Source organism: Lepidothrix coronata, unplaced genomic scaffold (genome assembly GCF_001604755.1).
Source record: "Lepidothrix coronata isolate B3197 unplaced genomic scaffold, Lepidothrix_coronata-1.0 Scaffold179, whole genome shotgun sequence".
NCBI classification, from domain to species: Eukaryota; Metazoa; Chordata; class Aves; order Passeriformes; family Pipridae; genus Lepidothrix; species Lepidothrix coronata.
In genome coordinates, this window is record NW_016690359.1 from 1797065 (window position 1) to 1813850 (window position 16786).

The following is a 16786-nucleotide window of genomic DNA, read 5'->3' on the forward strand; positions in this document are numbered from 1 at the left end:
TACACCCTCCCTTAAATTAATTAAGAAATTAATTTCTTAATTTCTCCCCTCCTTCTCTCTTTACCTCCTCACTTCCCTCCCTCCTTTTTTCATTCTTTCATTCTCTCTCTTGAAATTTGCACCCTGAGGTGTGTTTTAAGTTCCTGATGATGAGAAAAATGACCCAAATTCATACTACAGAGCCCTTGGGATTAGTGGGAGCATTCCCTTGAAATTGGTTTGATGCTTTTCTATGCCAGAAGGAAGTGCAGTGGGGCCAGAACAGTCTGTACAGGGGTGACCCAGAGCAGTGTTATAGAATCACAGAATCACAGAATCACAGAATGGTTTGGGTTGGAAGGGAGCTGAAAGCTCATCTCATTCCAATCCCCTGCCATGGACAGGGCCACCTCCCACTATCCCAGGTTACTCCAAGCCCCATCCAACCTGTTCTTGGACACTTCCAGGGATGGGACATCCACTGTCTCTCTGGGAAAACTGCACCACACACCAGGACCAGGAGAATTGAACACAGACCAAACCCCCCCACCCCAAAGATGTAATAACCCACAGAAGTCACTCCCAGTATGGGGTAGGAAGGATTTTGCCCATTCCTGAGGAATGGGCATCAACTGGAAGAACAGCTTTCCTCCTTCCCCCTCCCACCCCAGCACCACCTCCCCAGGGCATGGATTCAAACATTCACAGGGGATCTGCAGGAGGAGGAGGAGGAAAAGGCAGTGTTCTGAGCTATTGTGCAATGTGTTTATCTGTGGTGCTGGACTGGCATCACAGCCCAACAGGCACCAAACCCTCTCAGGCGCAATATTTGACCCAGTGACATCCGTCAGAGCTAACATTAGAAATCTCTGGGCTGAGGAACTTGATCCTGTGGTCAGTCTTGAGGGTAAAAGCTTGAAAACACTCTGGGCTGGAGCAGGCCCATCACCAGGTACTATCTCATTAACATCAGGACAGGAAATTACATCAATTCTTCCATTTTCCACTGCAGCAAACAGCACTCACGCTGGAGGGGTGTTGACATAGGTTAGAAATGCAGCATTGGAAAGTACATGTGAGTATCCTGTTTGAAACCACATGTAAGCTGAGATGATGATGTGAATCTGAATGGAGTGGAAAATTGCTCTGCCCTCACCCACAGGCACATCAAAGCTCTAATATGTGCTAACCATTGCTAGCAGGGACTGCATGAATCCAACTCCCCAGTAAATGCCCAACCCAAAACTCAGACTCAAACTTGCAATCTCCTTTTTTATCAATCTCTCTTTTCAAGCTCCCAGCACTCATCAATCAAAGCTTGCTGCTGTCATTTATAGAGGCTCATCACACACCAGGCACCTCGATTGGATATTAGGAAGAAATTCTTTCCTGTGAGGGTGGGGAGGCCCTGGCACAGAGAAGCTGTGGCTGCCTCATCCCTGGAAGTGTCCAAGGCCAGGTTGGATGGGACTTAGAGCAACCTGGGCTAGTGGAAAGTGTCCCTCTGCCTGCATCAGAGAGGTTGGAACTAGATGACCTTTAAGGTCCCTTCCAATCCAAACCACCTTGTGATTCTATGATTCCTTCATGACCACCCTGCTACAAGGAGATAAATATTGCAAGATGATCTTGGGAGCAAGAACCTCCCAAAGTATAATTTGGAGATGGTTGAAGAGGGTAGCACATGCCCAGGACAAAGGATTTTTCTGGACATATACTCTCTATTCAGGTCATATTTCTATGGATATCTGTATCTTCTGATCTTACACATCCTGTAGGTATCAGAGGGGAAAACTGTGCTGTAGGGAGCTGGGGGTGTTCACCTGGAGAAGGCTCCAAGGAGACCTCAGAGCCCCCTCCAGTGTCTAAAGGGGCTCCAGGAGAGCTGGAGAGGGACTTTGGACAAGGGTCTGGAGAGACAGGACAAGAGGTAATGGCTTCCCACTGAGAGAGGACAGGGTTAGATGGGATATTGGGAAGGAATTGTTGGCTGTGAGGGTGGGGAGGCCCTGGCATGGGTTGCCCAGAGAGGTTGTGGCTGCCCCATCCCTGGAAGTGTTCAAGGCCAGGTTGAACAGGACTTGAAGCAACCTGGGGTAGTGGAAGGTATCACTGTCCAAGGCAGGGGTTTGTAAGTAGATGATCTTTAAAAGTCCCTTCCAAGCCAAACTAATCTCTGATTCTATTATTAGACTTTTTCTTTTCTTAATTCACATATTTATTCTGGAGTGTTTATGATTAAAATCCCCACCAGAGAGGAGAGACTTGTGGCAGAAACTGGGAATCCAGTGATGTGGTTTCAGCTTCACTTCAGCTTTCTGCCTCTTGCTGCAGACAAGACACAGCTCACGGCTGTAACTCCGGAGCAAAACAGAGAGTAGTGCTTTTGTTCCGCTTGACTTGTCTGCTCAAAGCTTTCAGGCCCTGTCTGTGCTGGCAAAGCTGAATGTACGTGAGAATGTGCAGCTGGAACGTAGAAAGCACATGTACATGGGAAATATCTATTTATTAATGTATCTGTCTGTCTGTTGATCCACCTGCCCGTCCATCCGTCCATGGAGCACTTATTCATGTCCATGCACATGGAAGCACATGAGCAACCCTGTGCTTTGTAAAGGTGGGTAAAAGGCAGCCAAGAGTTTCATGGGGAGGTGATGATGAAGATGGACTCTTCCTCCTCTCCAGGTGGCAGAGGGGATGGCCTACATCGAGCGCATGAACTTCATCCACCGCGACCTGAGAGCCGCCAACATCCTCGTCTCGGAGACCCTCTGCTGCAAAATCGCTGATTTCGGGCTGGCCAGGATCATTGAGAACGAATACCTGGCACAGGAAGGTGGGTATTGTTCCCAGAATTGCCCCACCAGCACATTGCCCTTATCTCCCATCCCCATGCCATCCAGACATTCCAAGATCCTGGGCTGGGATCAGGCACTGGGCACTGATGGTGTGAGACCTGAGCCCACGTTGCTGCTGCTGTCAGCACCCAGGCAGGGCTGGGTGAATAAAAGAATGAGTCAAAAATTGGCTCCTTGGCAAGGCAGTGGCACTTGGGGAGAATAAAGAACAAATGAGGCTTGCAGAGGGAAATGGGAAGAAACCTTTTGGCACTGTTTGGAGGAATCCTGCAGAATCTCAGGTTGGCTTCCTGGAGAAACGTGACCTCTGCTGATGAAATCAGCTGTGTCCACATGCTCAGAGGGAGTCAAGTCCAAAGGGAAGGAAATAGGAGGAGAACTTTGTCATTGCCCTGCAGAGGGCAGCTGGAGCCATGAAACTGGACCCAGCAGCAGTTTCCAGGTGTCCCAGGCAAAGCAAGCCCAGACCAGATCAGGTCCCTTCTATAAGAGAGAGACAGCTTAGAAAAGACAGAATTATGGAATCACTAAGGTTGGAAAAGACCTCTAAGATCAATGAGCTCTGAGGTCAGATATGAGATTAAATTATTCATATTGCAAAGAGATCAGGGAAACAAGCAGAAGGGATTGAAATAAAGCAATTAAGTCTGGCATAAGTGGGACTTGCTGGAAGATTCCTCCTCTAGAGTTGGGATAAAGTGAAAATTCCCCAGAAAATATTCTGGGGAAAAAAAATTGAATAGATTTTTTTTTTTTTTGTGAGATAGGAAACTTTTCTTTCAATTTCCTGTCCCAAAACACTTAATGATAACAATTATGCCCATTTCAACATGCAAAACTATTTCAAAGTAGTAAAAGCTCCCAAATATAATTTGCAAAATGTCATGAAAGGGAACTGTGACTTTGCTGCAATTTTTTAAGGCAGTTTTTATCCTTAAGAGAAGCTTTGATGAAATCAGTATAATTATGTTAATAACCAAAGGAGGTACTTTTCCAGTGGAAAACAGCTTCTATTAGCATTTTCCCAGCTAATATTACTCTGAAATAACAGCTGCCCCTCTGTCTGCTTTGAGCAATTTTCACTTCATAGATTGCATTTCTGAGCCTCATCAGTCAGAGCGTGATGTACAGCAGCCAAAGCACTTCTTTCACACCCTGCAGTTGGATTTTCAGTCCTGAAAGGATGTATATAAATAAAAATGTGGTTTCCTCTACAGTCTAACAACATCAGTTCCCACTTATCAAGCTGGTTTGAGCTGGTTTTTTTTTTTTTTTTGATCTTAGCTAAACTGAAACAGCAATCTTATGGTCATTGCTGTCCACAGTGGGCTATGCTGCTTTAAGAACTGGAGAGTTTATATTTGCTGTATCATTTATGCACTTTTGATAAAAACAGCTCCCTTGCAGTGAGTGGTCTCATAAAATCGTAGGATACCAGGTTGGAAAGGAACCTCACGGATCATCTGATCCAACTTTTCTTGGCAAAAGCCAAAGAAAATCTGTACAGAATAAAATCCTACAGTTGTTGTCCTCTAGTAAGGCTGACAGAGACATTGCCTGTGAGTACCCCATCCACCTCTGGGATCTCCAACATTAGAAGAACATGGAGCTGTTGGAGCAGGTCCAGAGGAGGCCATGCCAATGATCCAAGGGCTGGAGCCCCTCTCCTATGAAGAATCACAGAATCATAACCAACAGAAACCAGGGATCAGTTTTGGGGAGCTGATTGCTGTGCTTGTGGCACATGAGGGAGATGCTCAAACTCCAGGTGCTATTTTCCTTTGTTTCCTCTGGACAGGTGCGAAATTCCCGATCAAATGGACGGCACCAGAGGCCATTAACTATGGAGTTTTCACCATCAAATCTGACGTGTGGTCCTTTGGGATCCTCCTGACAGAGATCATAACCTATGGCAGGATCCCTTATCCAGGTACAGTGCACAGGGAACACAGGATGTGTCCATGGACTTCCAAGCATCTGGTGATGCTTTAGGCTTGGAGGCACTTATTGAAATGTGCCCAGACACACACAAGTGTCTCTTAGAATCACAGAACTGTTTAAATTGGAAAAGAACTCTAAACTGAGCCTAACTCTAAACTGAGCCTAACCATTAACCCAGCCCAGCCCAACACTAACCCATGTCCCCAAATGCCACATCCCCACATCTTCTAAATCCCTCCAGGGATGGTGATTCAGCCACTTCCCTAGGCAGCCTGTACCAGGGCTGGACAACCCTTTCCATGAAGAAATTCTTCCTAATATCCAATTTAAACCTCAGCTGGTGCAACTTGAGACTCTTTCATCTTGTCCTGTTGCTTATTACATGAGAGAAAAGACCGAACTCCACTTGCCTCCACCTTCCTGTCAGGGAGCTGTAGAGAACAAGAAGGTCCCCCTCGAGCCTCCTTTTCTCCAGGCCGAGCACCCCCAGCTCCCTCAGCTACTCCTGGTGCTCCAGCCCCTTCCCCAGCAATATTGCCCTTCTCTGGACATGCTCCAGCCCCTCAATGTCTTCCTTATGATGAGGAGCTCTTCGTGCTGGGTTTCCTTTTCTGAGGGTCCCACAAGCCTCGGTTATACCTGTGCTAAGCTAAACTTACAGAGGGGAGTCAGGGAGGGGACAGAGGGATGGAGGAAGGATCACAACCCTGAAGAAGGGATTGTTCTGCAGCCTCTTGTGCCCCTCCAGCTCTGCCTGGCTGGGAGCTGCTGGGAGCACCGACCTTCACCCCCAGGACGCTGAATAACTCCTGCTGGGCTGTGTTTCCCTCCAGGGATGACCAACCCCGAGGTGATCCGCAACCTGGAGCGTGGCTACCGCATGCCCTGCCCGGAGCTGTGCCCCGCGGAGCTCTACAGCGTCATCCTGAAGTGCTGGCGCAGCAAACCCGAGGAGCGCCCGACCTTCGAGTACCTGCAGTCGGTGCTCGAGGACTTCTACACGGCCACGGAGAAGCAGTACGAACCAGAGCCTCAGCAGTGAAGCCACCGCCCACCAGCACCTGGCAACGGGGCTGGAGGGGAGACACCACCCTGTGGTACTTTCCTTTTCTCCCGTGTGCTGCCCACGATGCGCTGGGAGACAGGGAATGAGGAGGGACACGATGCTGCCGGCTCTGTGGTTGTCACAGAGACTAAAGAGGAGGCTGAGAGATGTCACAACTCCTTCCTCATCCGCCCTGGAGGTCTGTACCCATTTTGCAGATATCTCCTCTGCCAGGAAGGACAGCTGATTTCTTCGTGGCCCACTTGGATACAGAAAAGCCCCCCAGCCCTGCAGTTGCAGCCCTGGGAAGAAGGGACCATGGCCGGGGTGGGGGTGGTGGTGGGGGGGGTGCAGAATCTCCCCCACATTTCTGATTCCACTGCTGGCAATACTACAACCCCCTCCATGCCACGGGCAGGGGTGGGAGCGTGTCCTGTCTGCACCTCCTTGGGCCACAACAGGCTTCCGAGCTCTGGAGGAATCTGTCCAGGTGATGCCCCCACTCTTTCCCAAGTCATTAATAAAAACGTGGATACCACCATTTCACGTTTCTTCATGCGGACATCAAGGTGAGAGTGAGCACCTGTGCTTCCCGCGCCCGCCTCCATCCCATGGAGAAGGAAGAGGCTGCAGGGCTTCCCTGGAAGCACGGGGTGGTGCTGGGGTGGTAGCCGGGGTGGGAAGGGGGGGATTCCCGAGGTGCAGCCCATCGGAGGCAGGAGAGACGTTCGTAGTGTGGCCACGAGATGTCCCTCCTTCCCAGCAAATCCGAGCGGCTCCTGGGAATCAAAAATATATATAATAAAAAAACTCAGAAATAAACCCCCTCCTTCTTGTCTGAGCCTTCACTGCACAAGCTCCTGGTGCAGCATCACGTCAGCCCCCAGTCCCTCTCTGTACCCAGCACCAGGAGGGTTCAAATGCCTTTTCCCTGCTTTCTGGTGCATCTCTGACCCACAGTTCCAGAGGGAATTACCACAACAGGCTGCAGGGTGGTCTCCAATCAGTTTTACCGGGCTAGGGAGTGGAGAATGAAGAAATAAGGCACAGATAGCACATGGAAGGGGGGTGAAGACCACAGGAGTGAGCACCAAGTTGGGACACAGGTGGACTCTCCTTCAGGTTACAATGTTGAGAAATATCTCCCCAGGTTGTTTCACCTGCTGTTTTCTACCCCACGAAGTAGATTTTGAGTCCAGCTGCAGAGGATGCATTTCACAGTGTAACAGGGATGCAACAAAAAAGAAACAGCAGAGATGAAATGAGAAATCTCCACGGAGACCTTATAAACATCAAAGGGCACTTATAAGAAAGGTAGGGACAGACTTTTTGGCAGGACCTGTGGAATAGGACAAGGTGTGATGGTTTTAAACTAAAAGAGGGTGGATTTAGGACAGTTAAAAGGATGAAATTTTTTACAATGAGTCTCGTAAAACACTGGCACGGGTTGCCCAGAGAAGCTGTGGCTGCCCCATTCCTGAAGGTGTTCAAGGCCAGGTTGGACGGGGCTTGGAGCAACCTGGGATAGTGGAAAGTGTCCCTGCCCATGGCAGGGGGTTGGAACTTCATGATCTTTAAGGTCCCTTCCAAACTAAACCATTCCATGATTCTATGACCCATCTGCCAGCAAAAAATACCAGATCATCCCCAACACAGGACACAGAATTACTTGTTCATGCCACTGCTGCAAAAGAACCTGGGAGGAAAAGGAGTAGGAAAATTCCCCACAAATTGTAAGGACAGCTGGGCAGCAAATATCAGTCCAAGGCCTTGATCTTCAGCACCAGAATGTCCCCATCTGTCACCTGTAATGACAAAAAATTCCCCTCCCTGATGCCAACATCACTTCCCAGGTGTATTCCCATGGGATAAGGTGCTTGTGTTGGCATGAACAGCATTTTGCCTGGCTTTAAATGCTATTTATTTCCCCCCTTTGCAGACCCACAGAAAAGAAGACTCCTAGACTCAGAAGAAGGGAACTGAGTGAGATAATTCAGCCTCAGAAATCCTAGATCTAGTGGAGAAACCTTAAGGTGTCCAGGATTTTTCGTAGGGCTGGTGGATAGGGGTCTGTGGGAGACCTGCACCCCTCTAGGACTGAACTAGAGCTGAATGGGAAACACTGGGCTGTGGAAAAGATCTCCATCTTCACAACCTGCACCCCATGAACACAGTGCTAGTGAGTCCTAGAACTAATTTAAGATGAATCAGGCTTGGTCCAGTTACCTCATGGTGCCAAAGAGACAAGTTACATGCGCTATAATTATACAAAACCCATTTTAAACCACAAAAATAAAGCCATTTATTCAATAATTTCACTGGACCTGAAGGAACAGTCTTGAACTCCAGCTTGGTCTTTCCCAGCTACCAGGAACTCTGCGCAGGACTAGCAGATTTCTGTTAATGAGGTGATAGGCAGAAAATAAATACAGATGAAAGTTATTTGACTCCTTGGCTGTTAATATTTTATGGAAGTGAAAACTGTGGACTATTTGTGCTGGAACAAACCAGGAAGAAGAGTTGCAGGGTGTCTGCTGAGCACTTGTACATTGCATTATCACCCAAGGCCAAAGTGTCAAGTATTGTAGCTCAATTTAGAAAGGAAATGGATATTTTTATGGCCAGTGGCAGCACGTGAGCAAGCCCAGGGTGAACATAACAAGAGACTGTAAGCTCTGCTTCCTCTACACCAGACACCACAGCCTTTTTTGTTCATGCTGCACAAACGTGTTCAACTTGTTCCCTGGGGCAGACACTCACCTGGCTCTTCCAGCCCTGGAAGAAGCCACTGGAAAATCTTCCCCTGCTTAGAGGAGTGGGCTGGGGCTGTGCCACCAAGATGAGCCTCTCCAGGGGATGGACGGAGAGGTGAGATCCATGAGCAGCCATGGTTTTACACAGTACCCACCAAAACCACTGGGAAATGGGTTTCACAGCTCCACCACAGCAGGGATAGAGCAGTTGGAGAGAAAAGGAGCTGCACTCCAGCCTGCACTCTGGACATGGAATCAGGGATTTCAGTAAAAAAAAAAAACAGGTGTGAAGTGGGATGGTGCTCACTGTGAACTCCAGCCCAGGAAGCTCTGGGGGACCAGGATGTCTCCAATGCCACCAGGAAGCTCTGGAAGAGCCCCTTCAGCCCCATACCAACCTGGCAGCCTAAGAGGTGTCTCTTCACCAGGGGTGAGCTCCAGCCAGAGGCTCCCAGGTGAGTGTCAGAGCAGGACAAATGTGATAAAGGTGATCCAGGCTCTCAAATTCACTTCCTGAATCTAACCAAGAAGAACATGTCGGGCTGTGCAAAGGTATTTTACAAGATGTGAAGCAATTCCTGCCTCAGACAGGGTATGAACTCCCTGAATGGCCCAGACAAGGATTAAAAGAAGTACCTAGTAATATGTATCTTTAGATAATCCTTTCAGTTCTTCCCCAGGTGCCACTGCAATGGTCTTTCCAATTCTTGTACTGAAAGGCTCAGATCTCCATGACTGATCTCTGCTCCTGCTTTCCCATTCAACCTTGGTTCTGTCAATCCACTCCCATCCTGGTTGAAATGTCCTCTGTGTGGGTAATGTCTGGTCCCGTGTTGGTGTTGAGTTTGTTGTCACTGACACCCTGTTTACAAGTGGTTTGAGGCTCTGGAGGGAAGGATTCTGTGGTATTTCTCCGTTCTTCACCTTGCAGGTGTAGAAATACCCCCATGGCTGCGATGTAAAACCTTCTCCAGGCAATAGCTGTGCACTGGGACATCTTAGCAAAGGGGGAAGTGCATCTGGAATCTTGGAGCCGGGAGATGAGACAGCCATGGAAAAATCAGCAGGTGCTCAGAGGTGGGAGCAGGAGGAAGAGGAAAAGAAAATCAGTGGAAGGACAGGGCTGTGGGGAGCAGCAGCACTGAGGGGGCTTCTCTGATGTCTGTCTAGTGAGGTGTGAGCTCCAGCTGTGGCTTTTCCCAGAACCCAGGTACGTGGATTTTCTCATGCCTGATAAAAGGTTAAGCATAGCAGACACTGTAGGCTTTCCTGAATGTCTTTAGGAAGCTGAGTTGAAGTCAGAGCAGGACAAGGAGAGATGATCCTTAAGGTCCCTTCCAACACAAACCATTCTGTGATTCTATGATTAGTTGACATGGAAGAGCAGAGAAGGGAGAAGGAAGGAACACACGGCCCTACCCATGGGATAAAGACCTTGGGCTTCTCAAGTGAGGCTCCTCTACCCTCTTCTTTCTCCCTGTGCTATATCAACACCCTGATCTGTCTGACTGGCTCAAACTGCAGCCCTGTGTGTGCAAGACTCAGGGCTTGGTTACATTTCCAGATCTCTGGATAATGGGGGAGCTGGTATCTTTTTTGGAAAGGAGGTTTCTCAGCAGTGAGAGATCTGCTGCTACTTTACCAGGCTGCAGTTAAGCCCTGGAGCTGCGAGATGGGCTTGGTCAGCTGGTGTAAAGCAAAAGCAAAGCAGGGATGTATCAAAGTTATGTCACAGAATCAGAGATTCCTGGAATGGTTTGGTTTAGAAGGGAACTTAAAGCTCATCTTATTCCAGTCCCCTGCCATGAGCAAGGACACCTTCCACTATCCCAGGTTGCTCCAAGCCCCATCCAACCTGCCCTTGAACACTTCCAGTGATGAGGCAGCCAAAATTTCTTCACAGACAAGAATTTCTTCCTAATATCTAATCTAAATCTACCCTACTTCATCTTAAAGCCATTGCCTCATGGGATTTGGGTTTTTTTCAATGCCATCCCATGCTGGGCTCTTGTTTGGTCCTGAGTAGATCAGCACTGGCAGGCACAGCTCATCAATATGCCCTCTGCCATGTGCCAGGAGCTCAGGACCTCTCCCAGGGTGATAAATTGAGGATCCAAGTGTCTCCACCTTCTGTGCAGGACAGGGTGCCTGGAGCTTGCCACGCTGCCCCTGAAAATCAAGGCCTGGCTGCCAGGGGAGGGAGGTGGTGAGGAGCCCTCACCTTGCTCTGTTTTCCTTCCACCCACACACAGCAGAGCAAATATCCCCTGGCAAATACTGCAGAGCAAACAAGGGCATCAGTGTCCTGCCAGGCTGAGCTCTGGCCTCCGAGCTGCTCCACCAAAGGGAACAATGACCACTTTTTGCCAAAGGGCTCACTCCCTGGCCAGGCAGCTGGTCAGCCCAGTGCTGACAGCCAAGGGAGACTTCACCTGCACTGCTTCCCCAAGGAATCTTGGTTCAGAGCATTCCTAAGGCTGATGGAGCTCCAGGTGGGTCTGAAAAGCGTGGGTGGCCATCCCTGAGCACCCCAACCAAAGGAGAGGTTGGGATCATGTGTCACAGCCAGGCTGGCAGAGGGCAGAGATGTGTTACTGGTGGGAAGCAGAGACAGAGTCCACAACAAATCTGCCCAAACAAAATCCTCTCCACCCCCACAGGTTGCTCAGTGCAACATTCCATCTCTGCCAGAAGCCAGAAAAACCCTCCATGGATAACAGGGCTTAAGAAGACCATTTTCCTTAAACACTCAGGGCCCACAGAGAAGTCTGTGGGATGTGTCAGACACTCCTTTCGGTCCTGCTGGGCTGCAGGCAGAAGGGCTGGAGCTGTTTCTGGATGATTGCCCATCCCTCAGTGATTTGAGTCAGGTGTTACAACACCATCCCTGGCTTTGAAAGTCTCTAAATCCCTGATTTCCTTGTTCTGCTCTCCCAAGGCTCTTCCTGCACCCTTCCCCATGCCATCTGTGGTTGCCCACCACTGGAGACAGACTGTGACCTGCCATGGGTTCTCCTTTCCTAGGCTGCTTTCAGACCTCCTTTCTCCAGAGTTTCCTTCCCCCTCTCTCCCCCCAGTCTGTTCAAGGTCACTCCCAGTTAAAATTAGCAGCTTATTCAGCACTGGAGGGAAGGGGTGACCAGCTGCTCTGGCCCTCACAATCCTGGGAGGTGGTGTCAGGGGATCCAGCTCTGACTCCCCTTGGAGGTGAGGGAGCCTGGGCTTGCCATCTTCGTGGTCATAAGCAAAGGATTTGCAGCCAGCTCACCCTCTCTGCCTTAAATCTGAGCTCCAGGTCTCTCAGTAAAGCAGGAAGGAAGGAGCATTTCCCTGGAGCCTCCAATTCCCACCACCATCCTCTGAATGCCAGATATCACCCTAATTGTACCACAGCCAAACATTTTACTGGCCACAATTGTCTCTGCGATAGCAAGAGATTTCCCCCAGCCTTTCAAATCTATATTTAACTCATCCTCACCTGAACCTTCTTTCTGGCCTCCTTATCTTTCCTCCCTTTTTTTCCAGGGCAGGCTGAAGCCACAGGGTGGAGACAGCAGAAAGGCAGCTATGGCAGTGTGGTGGGAGTTCTGCTGTGGTCAGTCCCCTGCCCTGGGTTCAGGTTGCTCAGGGTAAGGGTGGTGATGTCTGGTCCATGAGGGAAGGGCACAGATGATAAAGGGAATCAGGGCCTCAATCCCAGCTTGGTGCACAGCCCAGGAAAGCATTCCCAGTGTAACACCCACGTAGCTTGTCCCTTTGTAATAAATGCACCAAAATTCAGTCTCAAGGAGAAAGAATGTCCTTCTTTTCCTGGGGTACCAACCAGGACAGCAAGATCCCTTACAAAGCTTTGAAGAGCACCAGTTTTATTTCAATCTTTCATCCTGTCTTGCAGCTTTCATTCTGGTATTAGCAGTATGCCCTTTTTTTGGCTTCATGAGTGCATGAAACATTATTCCAGCTGGATTTAGACGTTGTATCGGTCATCACTTCTCCATCAAGGGTAACAGGCAGTAACAGGAAAGTTGGGTGCAATTACCAGCTCACAGTGAAGTCTTTGAAGGATAAAATATAAATGTGGCTATCCCATCCCTGGATGTGTTCAAGGCCAGGTTGGATGGGGCTCTGAGCAACCTGGTCTAGTTGAAGGTATCCCTGCCCACGGCAGGGGGGTTGGAACTGGATGATCTTCTAGGACCCCTTCCACTCTAACCTTTCTAAACTATTGTATGATTCTATGATGTTAAAAAAATAAATGTGATAAGGAAGATCACAGTCTGAGGAATGCTCAGTGCACGTGGGTGTGGGGCTGTTCACGTGGACCCACTTGACCTGAAATGGGAGCCATCACCATATTGGTGTCTGGGAATGAGGACACCCAGGGAACAGGCTGCCCAGGGCAGAGGTGGGGTCCCCATCCCTGGAGGATTTAAAAGCTATGTGGATGTGGCACGTGGGGACACAGGTGGTGGCTTTGGCAGTGCTGGGTTAACAGTTGGACTTGATGATCTTAGAGGGCTTTTCCAACCTTAATGATTCTAGAAACACAAAGAGCCTCCAACCCAAAGCTGTAATCCTTGACTGGGGCATGTGCTCTTGCAAGCAGAGGGTTGTTCAGCTACTCTGAACAGGTAAATGCGAGACCCTTTCCTCCTGCTTTCTAATCCAGACTAAACCTTCAGAACAACTGGCCTGTCCCATCCAGGGACAGAAATTATTATCACACCTTGCCTCTCCCATCTTCATCTAAGCACCTTTCATTAAATCACAGAATCACAGAATGGTTTGGGTTTGAAGAGACCTTAAAGATCATCTCATTCCAATCTCCCTGCCATGGACAGGGACACCTTCCACTAGACTTCACCTTTGCCATCTTCAAACAAGGACCTTGAAAGCCTTCCTTTGGCGGAAAAAGCACTGCTAGGGCTGTTCTGGCTGGTGCTGACTCCCAAGTACCTTAAACTTTTGCACCTACTCGTTAAAGCTGTACAGGTTAACAACAAAAATGCCTCTTCTTTCCCTTAATTCTTAGGCCAGTTGGTCTGCTCTGGCCACATCCACACTATTAAATTCTCGCAGCCTCCAGAAGAGGGTGGATAGATCCAAAACATGTTTGGGGATGGTCCCTAGTGTGTGCTGTCTTCAGTCTGATGCCCAGGGATTGTTTGGGTCTATGACAATTGAGCTGGCTCGAGCTGGTGCTGGGAGCAGGTCAACAGTTTAGCAGAGCAGATGATCATGTTCCTGGCTGTGTTTGTACATCCAACAAACCAAATTTTGCCTGAAATCACCAGGTTTTCTCATCTGATGGACAGAACCACCTCGCTCCACAGGCCGACACCACAGAGGAAGTCAACCATGTTAGACTGGGAAAAATCTCCTCTGCCATCAGTGGGCTGGGAATTATTTATCCCAGGTGTTTAGATGCTCATGCAGGTTCTATACAGGCCAGGAGCCCCCTGTGTAGGCTGTATCTCTAGATCTCCTCCCCTTGAGCTGTGCAGGATCCCACCCAGCTCACGTTGCACCGTAGGTGGTCCCTCAGCCCCACCGCATGGTCGCTTCCCTCTGATAACTCCGAGGTCCCAAAGGTCACCCCAAGGGCAGTGGGTGGACATGTATCAAGCAGCCTCGACATGCTGCACTCCAGGAGTAGCTGTGTTTAGACCCAGAGACTCTCTGATCTTCAATAACCTGGCAGCAGCTTGTAAACAGTGGGTTTGACGTGATAGCATCCTCGGTGAGCAATTTACACCCTTCCCCCGCATCCCCCTGCCCTCTTCTCCCAAAGTGGGAGTGAAAGCTTTGGGACTGAGAAGGAGAGGTGTGCTCAGAGCCAAAAATTGCTGAGAGAGGTTCAGCTTGTGGCTGAGTGTCAGCTACAGCGGGTTGGGGAGTAGGAAAAGGCTGAAGGAGTGCGAGCACTGACGTGTGTGTGTATGTGCTCCACACACCTTTGTGTGTGTGGTGCTAGAGAAGCACTTATAGGTGTTTCTAAATCATTGCCTTGGTTTGTTTCATCTATTTGGTCTAAGAAAGTGGGACAGTGTGAGACTGTGAAGCCTTTGGCATGTATCTGTAACATCAGAGCCCCAAGGTGTGACCTGAAAATGTAAAGTTGTTTGTTGGGATAAAAGCAACACCCACCAGGCTGAACATGACTCCAGTTCCGTAGAATCACAGAATGGTTTGGGTTGGAAGGGATCTTAAGGATCATCTTCTTCCAACACCCCTGCCATGGGCAGGGACACCTTCTACTATTCCAGGTTGCTCCAAGCCCTGTCCAACCTGGCCTTGGACACTTCCAGGGATGGGGCAGCCACAGCTTCCCTGGGCAACCTGTGCCAGGGCCTCACCACCCTCAGAGGGAAGAATTTCTTCCCGATATCTAATCTACTCCATGTTTGAAGCCATTCCCCTTTGTCCTGTCACTCCATGCCCTTGTCCAGTCTCTCTCCAGTTTCCCATCCTTCAGTTCCTTGTACACAATTAAGGAAGGTCTGTGCCCTGGGCATGGGCTGTATTTCACTCAGGGGGTTTCTCACAGCTTTATCCCCTTGGATGCAAAAGAAAGGGATACTGGGATAATTCATTGCAGGGGAAATGCCCGGCTAATGTCCCCTCTGAAGCAGGAGGAGCTCAAAAAGATGGACGGAGGGAAAGGGGATGGCTCCATTGCTCTGTATGTCACTGAAACATGGAAAAACCTCTTTAAAGTTCCATCTCCAAACTGTCCATCCTGCTTAGTCTGGCACAGGTCTGGCTTGGCCTGGCCAGCACTGACCCAGGTGAATCTCAGGCGTAGTTTGGGGGTTATTGTGAGCCAGGGACTACTCTCAAAGTCCCAACAGACATTTTGAGTCTGGCCATATTTTTCTGAAGGTGAAGAGAACTTGAAAGAACGGATCCAACCCATGCTGCTCTGCCTGCCTGTGGGACCAGAGAGTCCTTCCACCTAGGAAGAAAGCAAAATACGAAGGCAGGAGAAATCAAAGAGCTCTGCAGCCCAGTCCCCCCTCTCCTTTTCCCCCAGCAATGCAGCAAGGTGAAGGCCACGGGGCAGAGCCCAGCTGTGCTGGCTCTTTCCAACGCAGTCTCCCATGAAATCCCTCCTCCTCCTCCTCCTCCTCCTCCACCTCTCGCTTGAAGCAGGACGGCAAAACAAGCCGAGCATATCCCTGCTCGCTCTGGAGCCGCTCCCGGTGCTCAAGGTAACCGGGAGCGCACATCTGTGTCCCGGCCCCCCTGCCCAGCCCTCGCCTCCCCACGGGAATGTTCCGTCCCCGAGCACAGGAGCGTCACGGGGGAGAGCTGCCTGCGTCAGGATCTCCTGCCACGGAGACCTTGACTCCTGCCTGGGAACGGGGACGACAGGCAGGGGCTGCGCTCACGGGCAAGGGTGCAACAACAAGGGGATGCTGGGATGCTCTGGTCCAGGGCCCCCTCTCGCAGCTGGTGGCTCCGGGGTGGTGCTTCAGCTGAGAAAGAAAGGTGCCAGATACCCCCAGCAGCAGGTTGAGTAGTTCTCATGGAATGTTTCATTTGTAAGTAGTTCCCATGGGATGTTTCTTTTAGACACCTTTTTCCTTCTCCCTTCAGACATAAGGGTTTGTGTCCCTTACCAGGCTCTGGTGTATTGTTTAAGGTCTTGCTGGTATAAAATTGGGGTTTCTTTCTATCCATACAAGCATCCACACTGTTTTCATGTGGATTATAAACCCACCATGTCTTTGACCCCACGAGACAAGGATTTTCCCGGGAATTCTGGTAGATACACTCAAGAGCTTTGGGGATCAAGCACATCAAACCAACAGAAGGACCAAAAACCACAAGCCCAATCACTTTTTAGTGCTAATGGCCTGGACCTGAATGAGGACAAGGAAATATCAAGGCCCTGCAATGCCTGGGGACGAGATGCTGAAGTGCACTAGAACTTGCACACACCACAGACAGGACAATGTCTCAGCCTTTGCTGCAGTCCAGTCAGGCCACCAGTAGTGACAGTGGGGAAAAAACATCTTTTACATGCTAAAGAGAAATCTTTTCTTAACCAGAAAAGGATCTCTCCTTCCCTGGTTATCCACTGACCACGGCCAGCCCAGAGGAGGTCAGGTCTCTTCCTCATGCCTGTGCCTCTTCAGCATTTACTCTGAGGTGCAAGGTCTGCAAGGTGCAAGATGAGTGCCCAGCAAGATGGAATAATTTCCTCT

At 49.6% G+C, this 16786-nt stretch overlaps 1 protein-coding gene across 1 annotated transcript in view; it reads left to right on the forward strand.

Moving 5' to 3' along the window:
* BLK (BLK proto-oncogene, Src family tyrosine kinase) overlaps positions 1-5823 on the forward strand; it is a 28800-nt gene extending 22977 nt beyond the window's left edge. Inside the window, exons 10-12 of the mRNA XM_017830447.1 lie at positions 2665-2815; positions 4636-4767; positions 5612-5823. Coding sequence (XP_017685936.1) covers positions 2665-2815; positions 4636-4767; positions 5612-5820 — 492 coding nt within the window. The 3' untranslated portion in view covers positions 5821-5823. The remainder of the gene's footprint in view (positions 1-2664; positions 2816-4635; positions 4768-5611) is intronic.
* The last annotated feature ends 10963 nt before the right edge of the window (positions 5824-16786 follow it).